Source organism: Hippichthys cyanospilos, chromosome 3 (assembly GCF_059441005.1).
Source record: "Hippichthys cyanospilos isolate Australia breed blue-spotted pipefish chromosome 3, RoL_Hcya_1.0, whole genome shotgun sequence".
Lineage (NCBI taxonomy): Eukaryota > Metazoa > Chordata > Actinopteri > Syngnathiformes > Syngnathidae > Hippichthys > Hippichthys cyanospilos.
In genome coordinates, this window is record NC_142371.1 from 21,902,028 (window position 1) to 21,926,644 (window position 24,617).

At 37.9% G+C, this 24,617-nt stretch overlaps 5 protein-coding genes across 5 annotated transcripts in view; 2 read left to right on the forward strand and 3 right to left on the reverse strand.

The window, feature by feature from the left end:
* Positions 1-647: 647 nt before the first annotated feature.
* Positions 648-10,235, forward strand: LOC148426269 (myelin-associated glycoprotein-like). Its single transcript, XM_088409469.1, has 11 exons — positions 648-795; positions 1,669-1,907; positions 3,126-3,249; positions 3,490-3,804; positions 4,896-5,153; positions 6,210-6,470; positions 6,577-6,843; positions 7,863-8,165; positions 8,259-8,340; positions 9,382-9,454; positions 9,687-10,235. The coding sequence occupies exons 1-11, from the start codon at positions 747-749 to the stop codon at positions 10,041-10,043; spliced, it is 2,328 nt and encodes a 775-aa protein (XP_088265595.1). The 5' UTR covers positions 648-746; the 3' UTR covers positions 10,044-10,235.
* Positions 10,236-11,387: 1,152 nt separating this feature from the next.
* Positions 11,388-19,292, reverse strand: irgq2 (immunity-related GTPase family, q2). Its single transcript, XM_088409471.1, has 3 exons — positions 17,487-19,292; positions 12,833-13,448; positions 11,388-11,968 (listed from the first exon to the last, which is right to left on the reverse strand). Exons 2-3 carry the CDS (start codon positions 13,444-13,446, stop codon positions 11,473-11,475), a joined length of 1,110 nt encoding a protein of 369 aa, XP_088265597.1. The 5' UTR covers positions 13,447-13,448; positions 17,487-19,292; the 3' UTR covers positions 11,388-11,472.
* Positions 16,773-21,736, forward strand: LOC148426271 (olfactory receptor 1500-like). Its single transcript, XM_088409639.1, has 3 exons — positions 16,773-17,134; positions 17,441-17,682; positions 21,696-21,736. The coding sequence occupies exons 1-3, from the start codon at positions 16,773-16,775 to the stop codon at positions 21,734-21,736; spliced, it is 645 nt and encodes a 214-aa protein (XP_088265765.1).
* A 378-nt stretch (positions 21,737-22,114) lies between these two features.
* LOC148426272 (olfactory receptor 1N2-like) lies at positions 22,115-23,773 on the reverse strand (the record flags this gene model as incomplete). Its single annotated transcript, XM_088409472.1, is given in 3 exon segments — positions 22,115-23,023; positions 23,025-23,631; positions 23,716-23,773. Coding segments are annotated over 3 exon segments (825 nt in total), but the record flags the coding sequence as incomplete, so codon positions are not given.
* LOC148426273 (sialic acid-binding Ig-like lectin 14) overlaps positions 22,976-24,617 on the reverse strand; it is a 32,497-nt gene continuing 30,855 nt past the window's right edge. The window contains exon 18 of the mRNA XM_088409470.1: positions 22,976-23,009. The gene's annotated coding sequence lies outside the window, so the exon portion shown is untranslated. The remainder of the gene's footprint in view (positions 23,010-24,617) is intronic.

Below are 24,617 nucleotides of genomic sequence, written 5' to 3' on the forward strand. Positions count from 1 at the left end.
GGACAGTATTTTTTTTTTTAAGTTTCAGATTTTCAAGCCTGATCTTAGGTGGGCGCTTATATTAAAAAAAAAAAAAAAAGCTGAACATGGTCATTTTGTGTCACAAAGCCCAAATATACATGATTTTTTTTTTAAAATAAAAACTATGGTCGTTTTTTTTTGTATAAAAAAAGCCTCACTAAAACCGAATATACATTTTGGAAAATACTATGTTGGAATGCCGAAAAAGGTGTATTAAGTTGTTGTGGGAAACCAGCATTCTTCACCATTCAAACTTCTGACATTGCGACAGCACTTTCGGTTAATTTCAGAACATTGACGGTTTCTAAATCGCTGTCGAAATGTTTCTTTTTTTGACCGCAAATCAATTTCCTCCATGAGTCACAAAAAACAAGCAAAAGTCCCTTTCAGCTTCATTTCCTTTTCTTGTCAAATAATTTATTTTGCGGGTTTCCATTCCAATAGAACAAACCAACTCCTGGAAAGATTTGTGGCGTCCACTTTTTCTTGCTGTGCTCATTTTTTGGTTGAGCAAATGAAGGAACTTTGGCTTGAGGGAACTTGACAGCTTGTGTTGACACACACACACACACACACACACACACACACACACAGGTCTGGTGGACTATAAGCGGTCACATTTCAGTCATCCACTCCAAGTTAAGACAAAAATAACATTTTGTTTTTTATATTTAAATGTTGATCGCGTTTTTTAAAAATCTATATTTTTGAGGAGACAAAACAAAATGGCCAATGCTGCTGTGAAGGTTTTTCTACTTTGCGGACTACTTGAAGGTGAGTTGTTTTTAGACTTTTTTTTTCCGATGTATTTATTTTTCTGAAGGAGTAATGATCTTTTAAATAAATAAAAAGAGACATTTTTCTTGCTGTTTTGTTTTAAGTCTTTTTTTATCTTTTATTTTAAAAACACTTGAAAAATACTATGCAGAACAATTATTTTTCTGTAAGTTTTTTTTAATGATTATTTTTTCCGTTTTGAAATGGGAAATTTTTAAATTTGATTTGATTTTATGAGGTCCAACAAATGACATGTTTATTATTGATTAAAATTACATAAAATAATATATATTTTTTTATTTGATCATTTTGCTTCATCTTTTTCCTTAATTATGGGGCATTTTTAAAATGAAAGTGCTTTAAAACATCTTTTAAATTGGAAATTTTCTGAAGACAACTATATTTCACAATAAAATAAAAAAGAATACTTGCCTGATTTTCAAATGAAAAGAACGGTTTAGGTTATAATTAGGATGAAATGAGAATTTTTCATTGAAAACAATAAATTAAAAAATAAATAATTCAGTGAAAAAAGTTAACGAATAACAAAAAAGATTTGTTTTATATGTCTGATTTCAAAAGAAAAAGTATTTCATTACATTTTTAAATTAATATTTTCAAATTATTACTTATTTTCATCATTCATATTTTTTGAAGTTACAAAACGAGTTTTTTTTTGGTGATATCCAAAAAAGGCATTTTTTGCTATTTTTTTCATGTTTAAAAAAATGCGACATTGATGACATTTATTAACTCATTAAATGCCAAAGACGTATTATTACGTCCTTGCAGTCCAGACACTCAATCCCATGTACTTTTTTTTTTTTTAAATAGCAGCTGCTGAATGAGTTACTGGTATTTTGTTTTCAGGCAGCCTGTGCCAGCAGTGGGCCACCATGCTGCCTTCGTCCGTGCAGGGCCTGAGCGGTTCGTGCGTTCAAATTCCCTGCAGGTTCACGCTGCAAGATGCTTTTGAAAAATACTTGGACAGCACCTGCGCCGCCATTTGGAAGCGAGGATATTACACGTATGCGTTCGACTCTAGTCGCACAAGGGAGCAGAGTACCTCAGAGGGTCTCCTGCAGGGAAAACTCAGTGGTAACTTGCTGGTAAGAAAAAAGAACATGTAAAAAAAACGTATATAAAAGGCCTCCAATTTACATGATGACAAATAAAATAAACTTCCCAGATAAACTTCTTAAAATAGTATAGCAATGTTTTTAAAAACAAATGTTCTTGAAAATCACAAATCCCCAACATTAGCTCCTAAAATTGCCTCCTTTCTTATGGCTTCAGCTTTTAAATTTCGCTTTTTCTCCACATTACTTATGAGGTTAGTGCAAATGGAGAGCAAACGTTTCTAACGTTAGCTTCAATTTTAACCTATATTAGCATGACAAAAGCATTTTCTTCATTTCAACGTGACCTTTAACATTAGCTTGCGCCGTTCGCTTTCAATATGAGCTCCCGAAGTTTCCGCTAATGTTAAAACTACTGACGTCACCTCTGTTAGCTTTCAACGTTTTTTTTCTCAGATGACTTGTAAAGTTTGCATAAAGGAAGAGAAACGTCCCCTTCAAGTGTTTGCTAGCTTAAATGTTACATTTACTCCACTATAGATTCCAAATTTAGCCTGCAGCGATACCTTTAGCATTAGCTTGCAAAAATTACTTGCTCCTAACGCTGAAGTTAGCGCCTAATATTACATTTCACATCAGTTTGCAGTCAGCTTTCAGTATTAGCTTCCAAAGTCACGCCTAAAGTTTGAGCTGGTGAAATATTAGCTTTGAGCGTTACCTTTACTATTACTTTCAAAAAATGCTTCCATTAATGGATCGTGAAATTAACGTTCATCGTTACCATTAACACTAGCTTGTGCTGTTAGCTTTCAATATTAGCTACCACAGTTAGCACCAAAGTTAGAGCTAAGGACCAAAGTTACAGACATTAGTGTTCAGATTGTGAAGTTATCTTCAAAGTCGCTACATTTAACCTTTAATGTTGGTGCTACAGAAGACCAGTTAGCACTTTTTAGCGTCAGCCAAAAAAGCTATTCATTTGTTTAATTGATTTGATGGCTACATTATTTTCATGTAAAATTAATAATTTGAATTAAATATTTTTTCTGCCCTTTTCTTAATCTGTGAAGTCAATATTCATTTGAATTCCTGTTATGTTGGTTATAAATGTAATATTAATCGGAATACCTGTTATTTTGTTTATATTATCCAGAATAATTCACAAGACGTTACTGTTTTAATTTGGATATTTACATATTTATAGCCTACAAAATTTCTTTCTGTGATTTTTCTCTTGTCCTGTGTTAGGAAAAGGACTGCAGCACCATCCTTGAGGACATGGCAGAACAATACGAATCGTATTACTTCAGGCTGGAATGTGACAACCGTCTTAAGTTCAGCTTTGACCAGTTCGTCAATTTAAAAATTCGAGGTTGGTTATGTTTTCAAATCAAAGTTTCATCATTCAAATTAGGGTTTGGTTTTAGGGTTGGTTTTTAATCTAAATTAGGAGTTCAGAAAAAGGTTTTATGGTTACGGGGTTACAGTTTTTCAGGTAAGGTTTCAAAGTATGGATAGAATTTCATAACTATAATTTTACATTAGACTCTTACTCTTATTTTGCAAACAAGATGATGGGAGTCCACATCCTCTTGTTCTTCTCGTGTGACAGATACGGCACCTCGGCCCACTATCGCCCCCAATGATGTTGAGGTAGTGGAGGGTACTGCGCTTGCTCTGGAGTGCTGGGCCCCGGCTCCTTGTCCATTGCTACCGCCACTCCTGACATGGACACCGCAGCTGGGCGCCATTACAGAGGCGGCGGTGGAAGCACAGGTGGAGGTGGAGGCTAAGGTCATCGCAGTCATGAATTTCAATGCTACTTACCAACATGACAGACTGAGGGTGACCTGCAGCGCCATCTACAGGAGGCAAAGGGGACGCACTGAGCTTTCCGCAGAACGCAGGTTGACGCTTCATGTTTTGCGTGAGTTTTTTTTTTTAATACCAATGACAATTTAGTGTTTGAGACAATATTTCTACAAATGTTATGTTAAATTAAACAAAGTAATCTATAGTAAAAATGGATGGTAACAACAATATATCAGTGTTATTAAAAAAAGCTGTCAAATATAAATTTATAAATGATTTATAAATGAGAATAGAAACTAGAAAAAATATTTTAAAAATGTTTCATTTTTTAACTTCTATGATACATTAAAATAGGAAATTCAAAGAAATGTCCAAAACATTGATTTTATTCTAACATAAAAATACGTAAATAAATCAAGTGTTTTATCTATACATCTATAATAAATTGGATACATTTTACAAATACATTAATAGGAAATTTGAGAAAATGCCAAAAAAATAATTCAACACTAAAATATAATTGCACGCAATTATTTAAAAGCAGTAAAAAGGTACATTTTCTTTTATTTTAAAAATATTATTAATATATTAATATTATTAATATAATATTAATATAATATTTTCAAAACATACGACTATGATAAGTTCTTAGTTAAAAACAAAAAGGAAAATAACTATTTTCTAAATTTAACCTAATTTATTTTACTAGATAAATACAAATTAAATGAGAAAAACATTACTTTCAAGACTGATAAATGTATTTTCTATCATATTATTTTGAAATAATAAAGTTCTCCGACTGGTTGCCACAGTTGATTTTGTCACAGATTATTTTACTTGAGCAAGCTTTCCAAAATGTTGTCAATGCGTTGTAGTTGAGAAGCATATGTGTGGTGAGATAAACGTGCAGAAAACGTAGCGAAAGAGGAACTAGAAAAGGAGGAAGTTGCATTACCTCCGCAAAGTCTCCATCCATCCAAACATCTCTGAGTGCGGAACCACATCATTTCTTCAACATTGTATGAATTTCATGAGAGTGCAAGTACCTCAACAGAAACTAACATTAATAAAAGTTAAAGTCATCTAATAAATTAAAATAAATTAAATACACATAGCGAATGATGTGCAGAAAAAATGAAAATTGCCAGAAATATGAGTATTTCTACTCCATTACTAATTGCATTTCCTGTCCATATTTGTGTTCAGATGGTCCTAAGAACACGTCGGTGAGCTACCCCGACCCCGTGACGGAGGGCACGTGGGTCACGCTGACCTGCGACACCATCTCTAACCCTGCGGTGAGCGACTACCTATGGTACCAGGTGGACGTCGATCAGGTGACCCCAGTGTCATCAAGGAAGCGATACAGCGTCACAATCCGGGAAAACATGCCCAGTTTTTACTGCTGGGTGCGCAACAGATACGGAGAGCAAAATTCATCCGTCATCACCCTAGATGTTCAATGTGAGTCTACCGAGTATCATTACTTCATACGGGGATCCTAGTGCTAAAACACTGATAAGAGATTTCAGCTAAAACTAACTGGAGCTTCTCGGTTACAATGGTAAATTAATGTAGTTGCAAAATTGTGCTGATGCTCATTTCAGACTACAGGAATTCTCCAACAAGAAATTATAGTTTCCATTATGCTAGGATTTTAAGTACATTTTGGTTCAAAATTGTTCAAGAAAAAAAATCTTAAAGAGAATGTTTCAAATCATGCTAATTGTTCCTATGCTAACAGATAGCAAGATATCAACCAAGGTAAAGGCAGACTGATCAGGATTTTTACAGATTAGCTCAAATGTTAACATGCTAACAGTTGCTAAGATAAACACAAATTTGAAAACTTGATATGCCAGCGCTCTATAGCAGCACAGTTGACCAATGCTATGTTGGAATGGACAACATTCTCAACAAAGTATTCCACTGACAATGAAATTCAGATTTAAATTTTTCATTTCTCAACCAATTTTCACAGGGTTTACTTTTGGGGAGTTGAGTCCAGCATTTGTTTTAATCACAATTTGTAACTTTGTGTGCACAATGTGGCGACATTGTTTTTTTCTTGTTGTTGTTTTATCTTGTCATCCACTTTTAAGGAATACGCCTTTGCCCCACCTAGCTTAGCTCAGATACTAGCATGCTAGCTTTTACTACGCTAACAAGATATGAAAACTAGATACACCAACGCACCGTACCAGCATAGCTAATCAACGCCATTCCTCAAAAGTTGTCCATAGACATGGAAATGAAACGTAACTTTGTTTAGCCATCCACACTTATGGAATGCGCTAAGACCGTTGCCTCTCCTAGCTTAGCATCACCATAGCCAGGTAGGCTCAAAAGAGGTGTGTCATATCTACCATGTTCATATCTATGATGCTAACATTAAGATGATAAACTGAGTAGAGGAAGCACTAAGGCAATTAATAAAGAATTTGATTTTACACGTTACCCTGCTAACTGATTATACAGCAAAAAGATTACGTTTGGAAAATTCCTTTGCTGTGTGTACAGTCCCTCCCAAGGATACCACAGTGATCGTGGAGCCAGCAGGCACCATCCTAGAGGGAACGCTAGTGGTCCTGCGCTGCCAGAGCCGAGCCAACCCGCCCGTGCACAACTACAGCTGGTCCATAAATGAAGGAGAGGATCTGCAAATCGGGGACCTCCTGACCCTGGACGCCGCCCAACCAGGACACAGCGGCGATTACCGCTGCAAGGCCAAGAACCTGTTAGGAGAGCGAACGTCTGCGACTGTTCAGCTGGACGTTCAATGTAAGTCTGTCGGAGGTCAACAACTCCCACAAACACGCTGACTAAGCGGCCAAACCTGTCGTCGACTACAGACAACACTCATTTGGCCACGCCCATTGCGTTTCAGATCCTCCCAAGAACACATCGGTGTCCGTGTCGCCACCGGGCTCTTTACCCGACGGCAGCATCGCGACTTTACGGTGCACAAGTATGGCAAATCCACCGACTGTCAATGTGACCTGGTACCGAGTGAACGCCGGAGAGAGGAAGTTGATGGGCATGGGACAGGAAATCACTATCAACGTCACCAAATTGTCAAGCGACATGTTTTATTGTGAAAATCTCAACGTTCACGGGGCCCAGTCAGCGCAGCCAATCGCCATCGATGTCACTTGTGAGTACTAAGTTACGCTAGCAACATGAAATTTGGTAGTCCATTCTGAACACATTTACCAATAAATACTACTAGAACTCTGCTCTTTTGATTTGAAGTGAACTTTTGAGTCACTTTGGGTCACTTTTGTCCTATTACTGAGGTTACTTGAGATTTTGTCCAACTTTAAGATTTTCAGTTTTTTGCCACATGCATTGGCAAACTACGGCCTGGGGGCCATATGCGGCCCGTTAAGCTTTTCAATCCGACCCGCCGAACATGAAGAAATGTTCAGTCAGGAGAAGAGTGATAATGTTAATATCCCTAAGGAGAGCAGAACTATCAGCACTTTAAAATAGTAACTCTTAGCAAAAAAAAAAAATCTGTATTTTCTTAATTGAACGTAACAATAACAAACAGTTATACACATAGGACTTGAATAATGCTGTTGTAACACTTTTGTTGTTTTTCTATTCAAATTAAAGCAAATGTTTTTTAGATATCCCACATTTTTTTTCTCTTATTATCAAAACACGCCATCCATCTGCTCCTGGTCTGGCCCTTTAGTCAAATTTTAGAATCCTTTGGGGCCGTTGTGGCAAAAACTTTATGAAGCATTTCAGGTAATGCACCCAAATTTGAATTCTTTCTCTTGGCCAGGAAATGCAAGATAGAAGTTATTTTTAATTCCCTTATTAGAGACTTTCTTTAGTAAATTCAACCTCAGCAATACTTAGTATTACTTATAGTGTATGTGATTGATGAAATTAAGACAAACATTGGTCAGACCGCCTTCTATATTTGTCGGGCAAGCAGTTATAATTGAGAATGGACATTCATCATTTGAGTATCATGTAAAGTGTGATAACGCCATCCACTGGGCATGATTGCTAATTGCATACAGGTCCAACAGATGTTATACAAATACGATGACTATCACTTAGCAACATAAAATTTGGCAGGCACATCAATCATAAGTAGACCAACAAAAAAAAAATCTCTAGAAGCCATTCTCAAGTCCACCATTTTGCTGTCCGCAGTCGCCCCGGAGATTCTGCCATCCTCCCGCTGCCAGGACGTATCGAGACATACGCGGTGTACCTGCGACAGCCAGGCCAACCCGCTGCCCTCCCTGCGCTGGGAATTGTCCGGCATGCTAGTCAATCACTCGGAACGGCGACCCATCACGGAGGTTACCCTCGATCGCGCCACCCGAAGAAGCGTCATCATCCTGCAGCTCCTGAACAATGAGGAATTGATTTCCTCGCTGATTTGCTTCAGCGTCAACCCATTCGGATTTGATAGTATTGCTTACAACATGTCCATCCCTGCTGCTCGGACAGGTCCCTTCTATTTGGATTGGAGCGGCAGTAATATGATCCGCAAAAGTGTCACTCATGTTCCGTTTTTTTTTTTTTTGGTTTGTTTGTTTATAGATGTGGCGGTTATGGTTGGTTCTGCTGTGGGAGTGATGGCTATGCTGCTCTTGAGTCTATTGCTGCTCTTGTACATTTGCAGGTAAGCGGACATAGGCGACTTCATCCAGTAAAATAGAAAAAAAAAACCTATTTGAACATGTGTATAAAACATACAATTACACAAAGACAAAACAGCGATAATATGCGTCCAAATATTTAAAAATGTTCTTTGTAATTTAGTTTACTTGGAAAATATGGTCAAACTTATTTTCATTGAAAACAGCATGCTTGAATGTTAATAAATTAATAAATGCATACAATAAATATTTGTATGTAAATTGAATTTAATAATAAAACATTATTTGCTAATATTAATGAAACGTTTAATTTCTAGTACATTTGAAAACTATTTGTACATGTTTAAAACAAAATATAAAATAGCGTGTGTAAAAAAAAAAACTAAATCACTAAGTATAGTTTTTAATATATGTTCAAAGACTTCAAAATGATTGATGTAATTTACTTAAAAAAAGATTATTTTTTTTAAAGCATGCTTAATTCTGATTACATTATTAAATGCATGCAATGAAATAAGTTGAATTTAATAATATAATGCCATTTGCTAATAATTGTTAAAAATATACACATTTTAATCAAAAGTAGTTGACATGTACTTTAGTTTTTAGAAAATTTTAAAATGATTTCAATACATTAAAATAAAACATAATAATTGAAATATAAAATTAAATTAAATTAAAACAACATATTTGAAATATAAAGTTTGATTTTAAATGTGCACTGTAATTTAGTGGAGTTTAAAAAATAAAATTCAAAAATATGATGTCAAAACATGATTATTTTCATTCATTTAGAACTAAATATTTTTTCAAAATGAATTACATTAAAACGTACCAATTATTTGAACGCATCTAATGTTATTTGAGTTTGAATTTAAAACAAGTTATGTCAAGTACACAATTGTCTAATTTAAAGTATTTAATGTAATTTAATGCTTTTAAAAAAAAGACGTACGAAAAAACATTACGTTTATACTGACATGAAAATGGTCAAGAAAAATGTTGGCTTTGTTGATTTCAAACCGATCCGTGTTGATTATGTTTTTGTTGCGTTTATCTTCCAGGAAAACCAAAAGCAACTTCTCACCGAGCGCAAAAAGAGCAGACAATGCCACGGACTTTTTGGTCACCAATGAGGTGAATCCACAGTCAGACTTTAAGACATCAAAATGAAAGCGCTAAATGCTAGCTAGCTAGATAAAGGCAGTCACGTTACAATACCTAGCAAAACACATATATTTTCTTATTGAAAATTATGTTTAAAAAAATTAACTTGGGACAAGCTATGTAACTGTAAAATAATAATAATGTTCTCTAAAAAAAAATGTAGTCAACGAGAAAAGAGCTAATACGTTTTCAAATGTTTTAGAGCAACAATTCCCACGCTAACGCCATTTACGCAAATGGCGACGACATGGTCAAGGAGGCGGCGCCGGACGACGACCAGCTGCACTACGCCAGCGTCAGCATGGTCAAACTGCAGGCTCGCGACCCCGCCGAGATCCGAGGACTTTCGTCCGTCACCGCCGAGTACGCCGAAATACGACTGCGCGCCGCCGAAAGCGACGAGGGCGAGGAACAGCAAGCGGATTTGGAACCGGATCCGGAACCGGATTTGGACCCGGATCCGGAACCAGATCTGAAACCGGAAGAAGACAATACGATGGCGGACGAGGTTTTTGGACAGGAAGTGGCAAGTGAAGAGGCTACGGCAACCACAGAGTGAAATCCATCAGTGGTTTGAAAAACACACACATTTACCAGACAATTGCAGCAGTGGAATTTGCAATAGATTAATAGTCTATTTAAATATGCCTTATTAATTTTATTAAAGCCTTCAAGGATTTTTTTGTGGTCTTTAATCGCATTTTAAAATAATGCAAGCACATGAAATATGTCAGTGATTTTCAATTATTCACTGCAAAGCCCCCCCCCCCAGGAAAGAGAAAAAATTCACCCCCCCACTCGCTGCAGTGTCTGTAAATTAAATCATTATTTATGAAAATTGTATAATACCTAAAATTGTATTGCTTTTGACATTAACAAACGAAAAGAGACATTTGGATAAAATTAGCAAATGTTAAAATGAATTTTTATAGGGCTCATTCTGAATATGAAAAAAAATAGCATGCTAGTGCATCAATATGCCTGAAATTTAAAAAAAAAGTAAGTTCCTACTCAAACGAGAAACATTTTTGATCAACAAAAAGTGAATAAAGAATAATAAATGTATATTGATCTGGAACTTTAACATTGATATCCTAAATATATATCTGAAAAATGTTAAAGAATGTGATGTAGAAAAAAAATATTGACCGTTTATAACGCCACAGCACCATCCGGTGCTGTAGATTTACAATTACACTAGATGGCATGACAGAGCGTAAAAGCAAAGCCCGCCCCTCCACTCTATTTAATTCCAGTGTCGACCGCTAGAGGGCAGCACACTTTGATGTGAGATGTAAATTTGTAAACGCAGACTCTTCCAGCTTCTTGGGTAAAAAAAAAATCAGTCTAGCTGATTTGGCAAAACACCAAAAAAGTTATAAATATATAATGAAAAATTCTGTGAAAAATGATAAAAAAAAATTCACTTGTCAACTTGTCATGAGTAGCGTGACCTATTAGTTGGCTATTATGTATGCAAATTTAGAAACACAACTATGTGTTTATCTTCATTTGTAAAACACATTTTTTCCTTAAGATTAAGAATTTTTAATTGCTAATTTTAGTGCAGTAATAATTCAAAACCATGCCAACATTTCTTATGTATTTATTTATCTGTTATTCTATTGTCCTCCTAAGTCTCCTTTTTTTTTTTTAAAACAGTGATTTTTTTTATGGTGTGCTGATAATGAAATTTTAATCAGTCCCATCCTGACACAAATGCCATGCAACAAGCTCAAAAGCATGATATCGTTCACACCCACTTATGTTCATTACCTCATCGCTAGTCATCTGGAAACAGAAATGTAGTCCAAACGCAGACCATCAGGATTTCATAACGCTATGCGCTGGTCCACACGGGAAACGTAGTCTTCCTTCAGGCAAATAAAAAATCTCAGCAAACTCAAAGTTCTTCTGCTTTAATTGGGTTTTACTTTGCAAACATATTCAGCAAAGTATCTTGACTTGACCTGAGTGATTTGACTTTTCTAAGCGAAAGCCGAGGCCAAAATCTTATCGGCGTCCGCGGCCATGTCGTCAATGGCGCCGTTCAAGGCGTGCAGCATGGCGGTGAAGGAGCGCCCGGCCGAGCGGGCGTGTCTAGGCACGGCCATCTGGACCAGCCTGGAAGACAGCGTGGTCCAGTCCTTCTCCGCCACCGCCAGTCGCCTCCTTACCTCCGCCTTGGTGACCTCTGCCGAGAGCGGGCACACCCGCAGGGCTTTGAGGCGTGCCGGGTCCAGGCCTCGCCGCCGCGCCAGACGCTCCACGGAGGCGTCGTCCAGACACAGCGATGCTTGGGCTTTGCACAGAACCCGTACGGCTACGCTTGAGTCCACCGCCGAGGCCAAAAATGGGAGCGGGACGGTGGAAACGCCGCCGGACAGAGAGGCCGCCGCCCACACCAGGGCTCCGAACGCCTCCTTCTTTTGGGTCACCAGGGCGGCGGTCAAGGTGGGCAGCGCCATCAGGAGAGCGTACCATCTGACACAGATGGGATCAAGTCATGTGGTCAAACATATATTTAACTGCTAACTTATTTTTGGTTTTTTTATCCAAACACCCCAGATTCCACGAAAAAAGCTTAAAACTGTATCTTTTGGACTATCAGGCATAGTCTCAATGAACAGCAAAAAACAAAAATAAATTGAATTCAACTTTGATTTGCCATCATAAGTCATACATGATTATGAGTCTTTAGTAAAATGAACAAAATAAATAGAAATACAGTGGACCCCCGTGCTACAACTTCTCTGATTTACGACATTCTCATGTTTCTCATGAGTTTTTTCATCCCCTCTTATGACATTTTCCCAGTTATGAGACTAAAAACAACTGTCATGACCCTAGGGGCTTGGCTGTATTTGTGTTGTTTTGCCTCCATCTGCTGGCATTTTTAGGTAATTGCACTTATTTACTATTGCCGTCTAACTGCTTCCATGCAACGCGTGACGCAATGCTGGTCTGCTATTGGTCGGCGTCCCCTCATGCAGATGGTGGTCTCCGTTTATAAAACGCAGCAAAAATGTCCTTTCGTTTTGCATTTGTAAAATAATATTTTGTCTTATGGTCTGTTCTTTGTAAAGACGTTTAAATGCGTCTATGGGATTGAATGAGTTAATTGTTTTCAGATATACAGTATATATATTTTTTTCCTGTTAGGATCCAAGAAAGGGTTATTAATCCTTGGTTATGTGTGTTTTTTTTGGAAAGCAATCAAATGTTTACGTTTAGACACTCATGAAATCATCACACTTTGTGTTACAAACTGAACCTGGCCCCAATCAGAGGAGGGAAAAGTTTTTTTCTTTTTGCAATACACGACTGTATTGCGCACATTTTGGTCACCTGATCTCCGGAAGATCTTTGGCCAGGTCTTCCAGCAGGGCAGGGAAGTCCAGAGTCTCCAGAGCAGAGGGATTAACCAGGTAGACTTTGGGCTGCGTGACACCCTGAGATCTCAGAGCCTCCGTGCTGGCGCTCCTCTTCGATTCCAGCTCTTGGTTTTTCCCAGAAACCAAAAGAGTCAGGTAGACCGTCTGGAGCTGCAGCGAACGGGCCCGCAGGAACAATGCGGCCACGCTCGGAGGCGGCGTCCGCGTGAACGTCAGGAAGACCACGTTGTAGCGGAGGAACTTGACGCCATCCATGTAAACGTCGGGCTCAAATGGAGACGCTGCGGGGACCGGCGGGAGGTCCCACAGACGGAAGTCGGGGTGTGCGGGATTAGGATAGCACCTCAAGTCCTCATCGTGGACCGACGATGGGGGGACGGCGCCTTCGTCACCGTGGAGGGAGTTGATGAAGGTGATCTTCTCCTCGGAACGCTCGCCCACGACGGCCAAGTTGAGCCTGCCGATGAGGAGGTCTTCCACCGCATCTTTGACCTCAGACAACTGGTTGCGTTCCATGGAGTTTTTAAGGGTCTCCAGCAAGTTCACGCCTTTGAGAACATCAACCATTGCTGCAGGAACATAAACAACTTGTTGATTTCACACATATTACTGAAAAAGTTCACAAACAGCACAGAAACAGTTTGAAAAAATTGTCTCAGTGGAGTACCTGTCTGCTCACCAAATGTGGAAAAAAAAAACAACCGCGGAAATCTTTTGCTATCTGTTTAGTTCTGAATAAGTGTTTGTGAAGGAGTCATTCGAAACCTCTGACTGGCATCATTGGAATGTTTGATAAAAGGCAAACATCTCATCAAAAAAAAAGTAGTTCACAGTTGTTGAACATTTTTGTATTGCTTTTTACCTTGTGTCAATGTTAAAAACGATACAGCATTTTTTAGATAATATCCTTATTTATGGTCGCAATGTAAGTGTGTGTGTGGGGGGGGGCACAAAATGCTTTCTCTTTCCTAGGGGGGGGGGCGAGAAGCACTGTCCTACTCGAACACTACGAAACTATTCGGCGTTGATCTTTTGCTCTGATTTTGTTTATTGTGAAGAAATGTGTGTCTACATGCTGAATAAAATCAATCAAGCAATTATCATCCCTAATGTATATCTACAATATGACATGTCCATCATATATTATAATACTAGCATGTGCTACTAAGCACTGTTCTACCGAAAACCTTGAGAACATGTAAAAGGTTAGCCGGGTCAAAGGAATGCGCTAATGATGACCCTGGTGTCACGGCGATGTTTTCTTAGCTTAGCGCATTTTAGCTTAGTTAATTGAGTGTTCCCAGAGGACATTAGCGGTGCAATGGACCAGCGAGTGATGTAAGGATGGCGAAAAAAAACAAGGCGGGCCTCAGGGGGTAGGCTAGCGAAGCCTCGGCGGTCAAAGTGACGTTCACTCATGGGAGGAATGGGCCTGACAAACAAGACGACAACAGTGACCACTGGGTCATCATTAGTTATTCCCAGGTTGAGCTTGTTTTTCATGGGTTACACAACAAAGGTCCACATTGTCAGGATTCTTCTCTCCTGGGCCTTCTAAGGAAGCCGTTTGATTGATGTGTGTTGTTTACTGGACTAGAATTGTTATATGTGAGTTTCATTTCAGCTTCATTAAAGGAATGAAAAATAGAGTTTGTTTTGAAGTTAGAAAATAAAAACAGACATTGACTAAACAAAGGTTTCTATTAATGATTGATCAGTGAATTTATCAATATCTACTACAAAAAATGGAGGGTACTATTGAATATTTTTAGTTTCGATGACCAAATGTTCCATGTTGTTATACACGATGGTCTTTTTCCACAGTTAGTTTACTTACTAATTTTTGCTTTTTATTTAGTATTATTTAGTGGTTAAAAAAATATGAAATAATTAGGTAACAAGGAAATGCTCATTTATCGTAAATGGACTTTCACTTATATAGCGCTTTTCTACCTTGGGTGCTCAAAGCCCTTTACGCGAACTAGTCATTGACCTATTGATGAACTGGTGGTTCAGTGTCTTGCTCAAGGACACTTCGACATGGTCTTGATGGTCCGGGGATCGAACCTGCCTGTCAGGAAATTTCAAAAATGAATATTTTTAGAAATGATTGTTCCATTAAAAATTCATCTCTTAATCAAATAAAAATGTGTAATATAAAATGATTCTCCCAAGTATTTGACATTCTTTCAGCTAAGTTACAAGATGATATATAAAATTTTAGTATGTCATATCGAACGACCATCCTGGCATGTAACTCATACTTAATTAACACACTTGCTGAGAATTAACACATAAAGCAGTAACTTGGTTCAAGTTCCAATTGATAAGCTCTTAATTTGAAAAGAAACAAGTACTGTTCCTGGCATGGCGCTAAAAAGCATTACTGCAGTTTTGGTTGTAACCCTTTTAAAACCTCATGTACCTCGTGAAGCGCTTTGCGTATCACCAAGAGCACTCGTACTGCCATTGAGAACGGATGCTCTAGAACAGTGGTTCTCAAAGGGGTCCGTGGCCTGACTGCAGAGGGTCCGTGAAATAATTTGGGTCTTTTGGAACTGACTTTGTTCATCTTTTTAACAGTTGTAGATTTGTGCCTTGTTTGGCTTAGTCTGTGTTTTGGCGCCCTCTCTGGTCACTGTTGATAGTGCATTGATAGTAGCCTGTCCGTCTACCTATCAGGGGTGTCAAACTCATTCTTATCGAGGGCCATGTTGCAGTTACAGTTTCTGTCAGAGGGCCGGAATGACTGTGATAAAATACATTTTGGGTGTGTTTGTCACACTTCTAACTCGTTTTGAAATCAGAGAGAGGGTGAGGGCAAAAAGCGCTTGCTTTCCCCCCCCAAACAATTTCAACTTGACTTATAAATGTGATATTTTGACTGGAAACTTGAATTGGAATGGGCGTTTCGCGGGCCGCGTGAAATGATGCGGCGGGCCGGATCTGGCCCCCGGGCCTTGAGTTTGACACCTGTGACCTAGATAGAAGCCATTTTAACATATAGGAAGGACAGAACGTTGTGTTATTTATCAAAAAAAGCATATATATATATATATATATATATATATATATATATATATATATATATATATATATATATATATATATATATATATATATATATATATATATCTGTGTTGATTTCATTTTATTTTAAATTAAACGGTGAAAGTATTAATGACTCTTCAATAAAACAACCAGTTAAATATATTTTTTAAAAAGTAGTAATTTTCAAATGTGTCAAAATGCGTGTCTATAAACTCTTGTTTGGCGATGAAGCCAGACAAGCTAGTGCTGTTTTTGACTAAATAATTGGCAGCAACCTTTTGGGGGGAAATTGACCCTGTTTGTTAAGAGGCGTGCAATTTGCATTTTTTATTTTCTAAACCAGTATAGCTAGAAAGTAACAAAATATACTTGTCAAATTAAAAATGTTGCTGAATAAAAAGGGCACTTCTGTTTTTTTTTTTTTTCGGCAATCATTTGCAATGGGGGTTCTTGGGACATTTGCTTTCCAAAAGGGGTCCAAGACTCCAAAATGTTTGAGAAAGGCTGCTCTAGAACATCATGATGTGGTCTTTCATGTAAATGTAAGCGGGTATTAATCCAGATTGTGGTGAAAACAATAAATTACAAATACTGTTGTGAAGTTCAAAGTTGTTTTGAGCCTTCTGAGAATTTAGAAGTCACACAGGGAAGGAGCAGAACGCCTCCGAAACACAAAGTCCAATCACAAACTGTCCTCATCCCGAGCAACGGTTCAAAGTTGTCTTACTTCAGTCTCGACATCTACTGCTCAGCGGTTCTTCTTCAGCGTCAATTGGACACTCGAACCAGGACCTCTATGATTTATTTACCTTGTGTTGTATTTGTCTTGCGCGCTTGTCACGATGGAACAGAACGGAACAGTGTTGTTCAGTCTTGACGGCTTTGTAGATGTGGACAAGTACAGATACGCTTACTTGATCTTCTTTTTGTCAGTCTATGTTCTTGTCGTTGTCTCTAACTGCACTATCATCTGTCTGATTTGCATTCACAGGAACCTTCACGAGCCCATGTACGTTTTCATTGCGGCTTTGTCTCTCAACTCGCTTTTGTTCAGCACTTGTATCTACCCCAAACTTATCGTGGATGTCTTGTCGCAGCAGCAGAGCATTTCCTTTACCGGTTGTGTGACCCAAACCTTTTTTTTCCACACTTTCGGAAGTTCTGACATGATGCTGTTGATCGCCATGTCTTATGACAGATACGTGTCCATCTGCAGGCCTCTGCAGTATGCATCAAGCATGGGCACAACTCGTGTCGGCTTTGTCTTGATTTTCTCCTGGATTCTGCCCGTCTGTCAGATGTTGGTGTTAGCTGTCATGCAGTCTAAACTAAAAATTTGCAACATGTCTTTGGGGGCAATTTTTTGCAATGTTACAACTTTTAAGAATTACTGTACGATACCAAGGTCTCTCACTGTGTGGATATTAATTTGTATTTTGAACATAGCTGTCATCCCTTCGCTCTTCATCCTCTTCACCTACATCAAGATATTCGTTGTTGTTTATCGGAGCTGCGGAGAAGCCCGGAAAAAAGCCCTTGATACATGTTTACCCCACCTGATTGTTTTACTGACCACCATTGGTTTGAGACAATTTGACGTCGTTCTGGGACTGGTGGAGTCGGCGCTTCCGAAAAGTTTGCGACTGATCACCACTCTGCAATCGGTGGCGTACAATCCTCTGCTCACTCCCATCATATACGGCTTGAAGATGAAAGAAATCCAAAAACACATCAAGAGGATGTTTTTTTGGAGTAATCATTTTGAGATTAGAACAAAACAGGTAGAGGAAAAATGATTTTAGTGTTTGGGTGGGTGAGTAAGGTGGTGGATGTGAGCATGTGCGTTTTGAGGTGTGTGCGGGCCTGTGTGTGTATGTTTGTATGTTCACGTGTGTCAGATGAAAAATTTTAACTTCATTGCATGTCCAATAAGTTTCAGTGTTTGCTTTTTAACTCATAACAACTGCAAGATGACCAACAAAATCACTCATACCACATAAAAAAATTGCAGTACATATGACAATAAAACTCTTGAATCTTGAATTTATAACTGACCTGTATATCATTCTGTCATGAAAATGTATTAAATATTCCCAACCGTCTAATGTCTTCATTTGGTGATGTTCCACACAAAAAAAGCCCAAATTTCAAAGACAGAATTCCTATAAAATTTTAAGTTGGACAGTTCAAGAAAATGTTTTAGATTTTTCTCATGTGAACTTTTCTAATCATTTCACCCAAGGAATACGAATTTAAAGAACTGATTTTTCGAACACATATTAATAACATGACAAGAACGGCGTTTTTTCACCTCCGCAGTATAGCTAAAATTCGCCCTATTCTTTCTCTTAGCGATGCAGAAACATTAATTCATGCATTTGTTACGTCGCGCCTAGACTATTGCAACATTTTGTTTTCTGGCCTTCCCATGTCTCACATTAAAAGCCTGCAGTGTGTACAGAATGCAGCGGCGAGACTATTGACAAGGACGAGAAAGTTTGATCATATTACTCCGATTCTAGCTGACCTGCATTGGCTTCCAATACACGTGAGATGTGATTTTAAGGTGTTGTTAATTACTTATAAAATTTTACACGGTTTAGCTCCTTCCTATCTCGTCGACTTAGTATCACCTTATGTTCCGTCCCGACAACTTCGATCACAAAATGCCGGTTTGCTATCGACCCCACGGGCTAAAAAGAAGTCTGCGGGATCAAGGGCATTTTCCATTCGCGCGCCAGTACTATGGAATGCCCTACCTATGGAAGTTCGCGCAGCCACCTCGGTAGAAATCTTTAAATCCCGACTAAAAACACATCTATACTCAAAAGCATTTAGTTAAATTAGCCTGTCTGCAGCCTTCTTCTTTTTTCCTGCCCCCCTCTTCCGGCCGGGAGAGGGGGCTAGCTAGATGGTGAGGGTTGACTTGACCGCCTCCATTGGGTCCTGCGCTGGTCGACCATCACGGGTTAGGAGTCTAGCCGTCTGCGGTCCACCTGGCTGGAATGCGGGATGGTTCCTGCCCAATGGCTTTGCCTGCTGTCAAGACATCACTGCACTATATAGCACAATATGTTTTCTGTAATTTATATTGTTTCTGTGTTCGGTACATGCAGCATCCACTTTAACCTGTGGGCCTGGAAGGGGGCTCCTCCCACCTGTGGTCCCTTCTGGAGGTTTCTGATTTTCCCCAAATTGGGGTTTTTGAGTTTTTCCTTCCCCTTCTGGGAGCTTTGACAGGGGATGCTGTTGTGTACCTTACATTGAAAAGATGTCTCTGTATGACCTCTTTTCATTCTGTGAAGCCCTTTGAGACTTCGGTGATTTAGGGCTATATAAATAAAATTTGATTGATTGATTGATTGATTGATTTTTTTCCCTCTTATTGTTCCACAAATTAAGGATATGAATACCTGAGTCATTTGTTGTGGGGGCGGAAAGCAAAGAACTTGCTTGCTTTGCTGTTCTGTCTAATATTGTGGCCAAAATTGACAACAACATCCAGTATATTTTAGTCAATAAAATCCAAAATAATAAGCTGATTCTTATTATATTTGTCACAGGTTGAAGCGGACAAGAGTAGGAATTACGCATATGAATTTAATGGCGATGGCTCGTCGTTTTAGATGACAACTGAGTGTGATCGACCAAGCCTTCTGACTTGTGTTGAATATAAATATCCATAAAGTGAGAAACCTCGGTATCTTACAGAAAATCCAAAAATTGTAGCATTGCAAATTAAACCCCTTCAAAGACAACGTTCTGTGTTTTAGTTGAGATCATATGTGTCGAAATCCGGTCCTCGAGGGCCACTATCCTGCATGTTTTCAGGGTTTCTCAAACCAACACACCTGATTCAAATGATGAGCTTGTCATCAAGCTCTGCAGCAGCTTGAAAACGATTGTAATCATTTGAATCGGGTGTGTTTGAGAGAGACTGTTCAAAAACATGCAGGATACCGGCCCTCGAGGACTGGAGTTCCACATCTATGGTTTAGACTGCCTGACGACCGTCACCGACATCTAACGTGCCGACGATCGACGGACCGAGTGAAATTTATTGACAGAAGCGCCTTTAAAAACAAACAACAAAAAACATGTTGACCGAAAGACGCTTACAGTTTGTTTCAGTTAGAAAAAAATGACTGACAATTTTGGACCAGTGCCCAGCGTGATGACCGATGACGAGCAAAATTTCCCACCTCGGCAAATATAAAAATTGCTTCATGACAAAGAAGACATAAAATGACTTAAAACGACACTCCTAAAATTCTTTTTTGGACATGAGCTTTTCGAGCAGCGGTTCTTAAATGAAGGTACATTTAAGCCTAGGGGTACATGAAAGCACTTCAGGCGGGACATTAGATTTGAACACGGATTTGGATATTGGATATGAATTACAAACATTTTAGACTCATTGGGGGACAAAAGACATTATTGATGTTCCTTGCAAACAAACATAACTGGAGTGTTCAATCTCTGGTGAGCTTTTATTGAGGAAGAATCTTAGAAGAAACGTTTTTTACATATCCTCCAATTAAGAGACACTGAAGTGTCCCTTTAAGTAACGTACCGTATTTTCCGCACTATAAGGCGCACCTAAAAGCCTTATTTCTTTTTTTTAAAAAACTGATGGTGCGCTTTTTAATCAGGTGCGCCTTATATATGGATCAATATTGAGATTGGGATTGGTAGAAGAGGAATGAACTCAGAAAGTAAGCTTTACCTGTTTCTTTTGTGTGTTTACAGTTGAACAAGGTTTGTCATATTGACATTGAGTTATTATGCTATTGAGAGTTATTATTTGAGTTATTATTGTTATTACTTTGAGTATTACTATATTGTCATTGAAAAAGTTTTAAAATATGTCATTGATTGAGGGTGCGCCTTATAATCCGGTGCGCCTTATATGTGAAAAAAGTTTTAAAATAAGTCATTAATTGAGGGTGCGCCTTATAATCCGGTGCGCCTTATATATGGCTCAATATTGAGATTGGTATCCGTAGATGAGGAATGAAGTGATAAAATAAGCTTTACCTGTTTCTTTTGTGTGTTTACAGTTGAACAAGGTTTGTCATATTGACATTGAGTTATTATGCTATTGAGAGTTATTATTTGAGTTATTATTGTTGTTACTTTGAGTATTACTATATTGTCATTGAAAAAGTTTTAAAATATGTCATTGATTGAGGGTGCGGCTTATAATCCGGTGCGCCTTATATGTGAAAAAAGTTTTAAAATAAGTCATTAATTGAGGGTGCACCTTATAGTGCGGAAAATACGGTACTAATATCTAAACGGACACATTTGGCATTTTCTATAGAATATTTTTGTTGTTGTTTTCTAAACAGAAAATGTGTTTTACAAAGTAAATGGACAAAGTTTTATTGATTGCCATTTATTGCTCATTCACCAAAAATCAACCTGATCTGTGACTCAAAATTGCTGAATTCTCTACAACATAAGCCTAAAACCATGCAAAATATCATTTCAAAGCGTTAATCAACATAGTGTGCCCCAACTACTGTAAACCACACAATAATCGACCACCGCAACATGCACACCAGATCTCACGTCATTAATGCAAAGGTATGAATAACGTAAAAGGTATTCTTAGTCATAAAGATAACACAAATGTTTGTGGTGAAATTAAGGGAATATTATGAATAACCCATTGCATGAGTTAAGCTAGCTTTTAGCCCCACCGCTAATAGCTTTCAGCCCTTCTCTTGTTTTGTTTCGTCTTATTCTTGCTTGCCGTACAGGTTTCACCGTCGACTCCTATCGACACGCCGAGCACCCCTAATTTAGGCCTATTTTGATTTCATTGAACATATAAACACAATAAGAATGAAAAAGAATAAAATGAAATAAAATAAGAAACATTTATTACCATTAGAAATGAGAAAAAATAAACAATAGAAATAGCAGTCCACTAGTTTACATGTTCAAAAGGAGTAGGAATAGATTCAAGAACTTGTCGAGTCCTACACTTTGTTTTCACTTGGTTTTTACATAATAAATGAATACTAGGTAAGGTATATAGTATATAGTAGAGTAATATGGCAGAACAGAAATACCTCTTCATAAGAATTTTTTACGCATTATTAAGTTTTACACAAAATTCACATATTTAAGCAAGACTGTTTTTTAAACATTTATTTGAAAACAGTATATGCATGATTCACATTTTTTCAAATCTATTCCATAAGTATTCCATAAATTATAGTAGAGTAATATGTCAGAACAGAAATACCTCTTCATAAGAATTTTCTACACATTATTAAGTTTTACACAAAAATCCACATATTTAAGCAAGACTGTTTTTTAAACCTTTATTTGAAAACAGTATATGCATGATTCACATTTTTTCAAATCTATTCCATAAGTAGGGCCTATTCCATAAATTACCACGGTGAACACGTTTGTTTTTTTTTTGTTGGTCCTTGTCTTGGACTTTTTAAAATCACTTGTGCCTCTCAAATCATAACATATATTCCTTATACATGATTAGTGTTGTTTTAAAATCCAAAAAGTACATATATATATATATATATATATATATAATAACAATTTAATATCCTTGAAGAAAGTTAACCAAGGTTTAACCAAGAAAGCAAAAATTGCTGAGATATCTTTAAGTTGGGGGACAATTCGTTCAGTCGTATTTGTTACCTTGAAATGTGGATTGCACTTAGGTATAAATGAATGCAATTTCATGAAAGAAATGTGATTTTGTTAGAAATGTATGGTGGCTGGTGCTTCTGGGAGGTATTTTTATTATTATACAATATCAGAGATTTTGTTGAAACACAGACACACACCCACATGAAGGCACAAAGACACACAGGTCAAATCAACAACTTTACACAGATTAAGCATGCATGCATGGCCAAATATGTGAACGTTATCTTCATTGCACTTGATTTTGGATCATATCAAGAACAATGTCTTCAAGCGCTTCCGGATTTCTGTCATCTTCAAGCCGTATATGATCGGATTGAGCAGAGGATTGTACACCACTGTTTGGAGAGTCATAATCAAGCGCACTTTTTGTGGAAGCACTGACTCCAGTAGCCCTAGGATGATATCAGAGTATCAAACCAATGGTAGTCACTAAAACAATCAGGTGTGGTAAACACGTATCCATGGCTTTTTTCCAGACTTCTCTTTGGCTATGATAAACGACCATAAATATCTTGATGTACGTGAAGAAGATGAACAGCACAGGCATGACAGCTATGCCAATTATAGTGATTAAGGTCCAAAGAGTAAGAGCCCTTGATATCGTACAGTGAATCGTAATTAATGTTGCATTGCAAAAAAATGCCTGCATATTCAACTTGCAAATTTTTAGTTTGGACTGCAAGGCAATTGTCACCGACACCTCACAGAAAGGTAGAATCCATGCCACAAGCAAGAAAATGCTGACGTTGGTTCTACCCATGGCGGATGAATAATGCAGAGGCCTGCAAATGGATACATATCGGTCATAAGACATGGATAACAACAACAGTATGTCAGCACAATAAAAACTGTAGAAAAAATAAGCTTGGACCAAACAACCGTGATAAGATACGCTCTGCTGATGAGACATGACATCCGCAAAAAACTTTGGGTGGATACAAGTGCTGAACAAAATTGAGTTAAGAGACAAAGCCGCAATGAAAACGTACATGGGCTCGTGAAGGTTCCTGTCCATCCAGATCAGACAAGTAATAGTGCAATTAGAGACGACGACAAGAACATAGACTGACAAAAAGAACATCAAGTAAATATATCTGTACTTGTCCACATCTACAAAGCCATCAAGACTTATCAAAACTGTCCCATTCTGTTCCATCGTGACAAGCACACGAGACAAATATGACACAAGGTGAATGAATCACAAAGGTTCTGGTCCGAGTGTCCCCCTCATTGCTGAAGAAGTGCTCGTGAGCAGTAGATGTCGGGACTGAAGTAAGACGGAGTTAAACCCATGCTCGTGATGATGACACTTTGTGATTGGTCATTCTGTTGAGAAGGCGTTCTGATCCTTCCCTCTGTGACCTCCAAATCCTCAGAAGGCTCAAAACAACATTGTGTAATATTTTTGTATTTTTAAATCTTTCTACCATCTAAAGACTTTTTACTATATCCTGCATGGCAAAAACTCTCAATTATATAAAAAATGAAAACTTTGCTGTGTGGCCTTCAAATACCCAGAAGGCTCAAAACCACATCATATAACAACATAATAAATACTGAAAATACGTACTTTTACATGAGACAACACTCCTATAGTCCTTTTTTAGACATGATCTAATAGAGCAGATATCACAAAAACTATTATGATGCTTTTTAGTGCCATGGCGGGAAGAGCACATGTTTCTTTTCAAATTAAGAGCAAACAAATTGGAACTTTTATCCAACTTATTCCTAAACTGTGTTATAATGACGCCTCTGCAAAATGCTGCACACCTTTTTTGTTGTTACGTTTCATGTCAATGCAGTCTATGTGCATTGTCATTGGTGACACCATTTCTGGGCAGATAAATAAAGAAGTTGATGTAATATAATCTATCTTCTAGAGTAGCTGATTGAAATACAGTGGGTGGAAGAAGGGCTGGAGACTATGCTAAAGGACTTCTTCAAGGGCCTCAGGGTCGTCTGTCACGACATCTACTGCTCACGAGCACTTCTTCAAC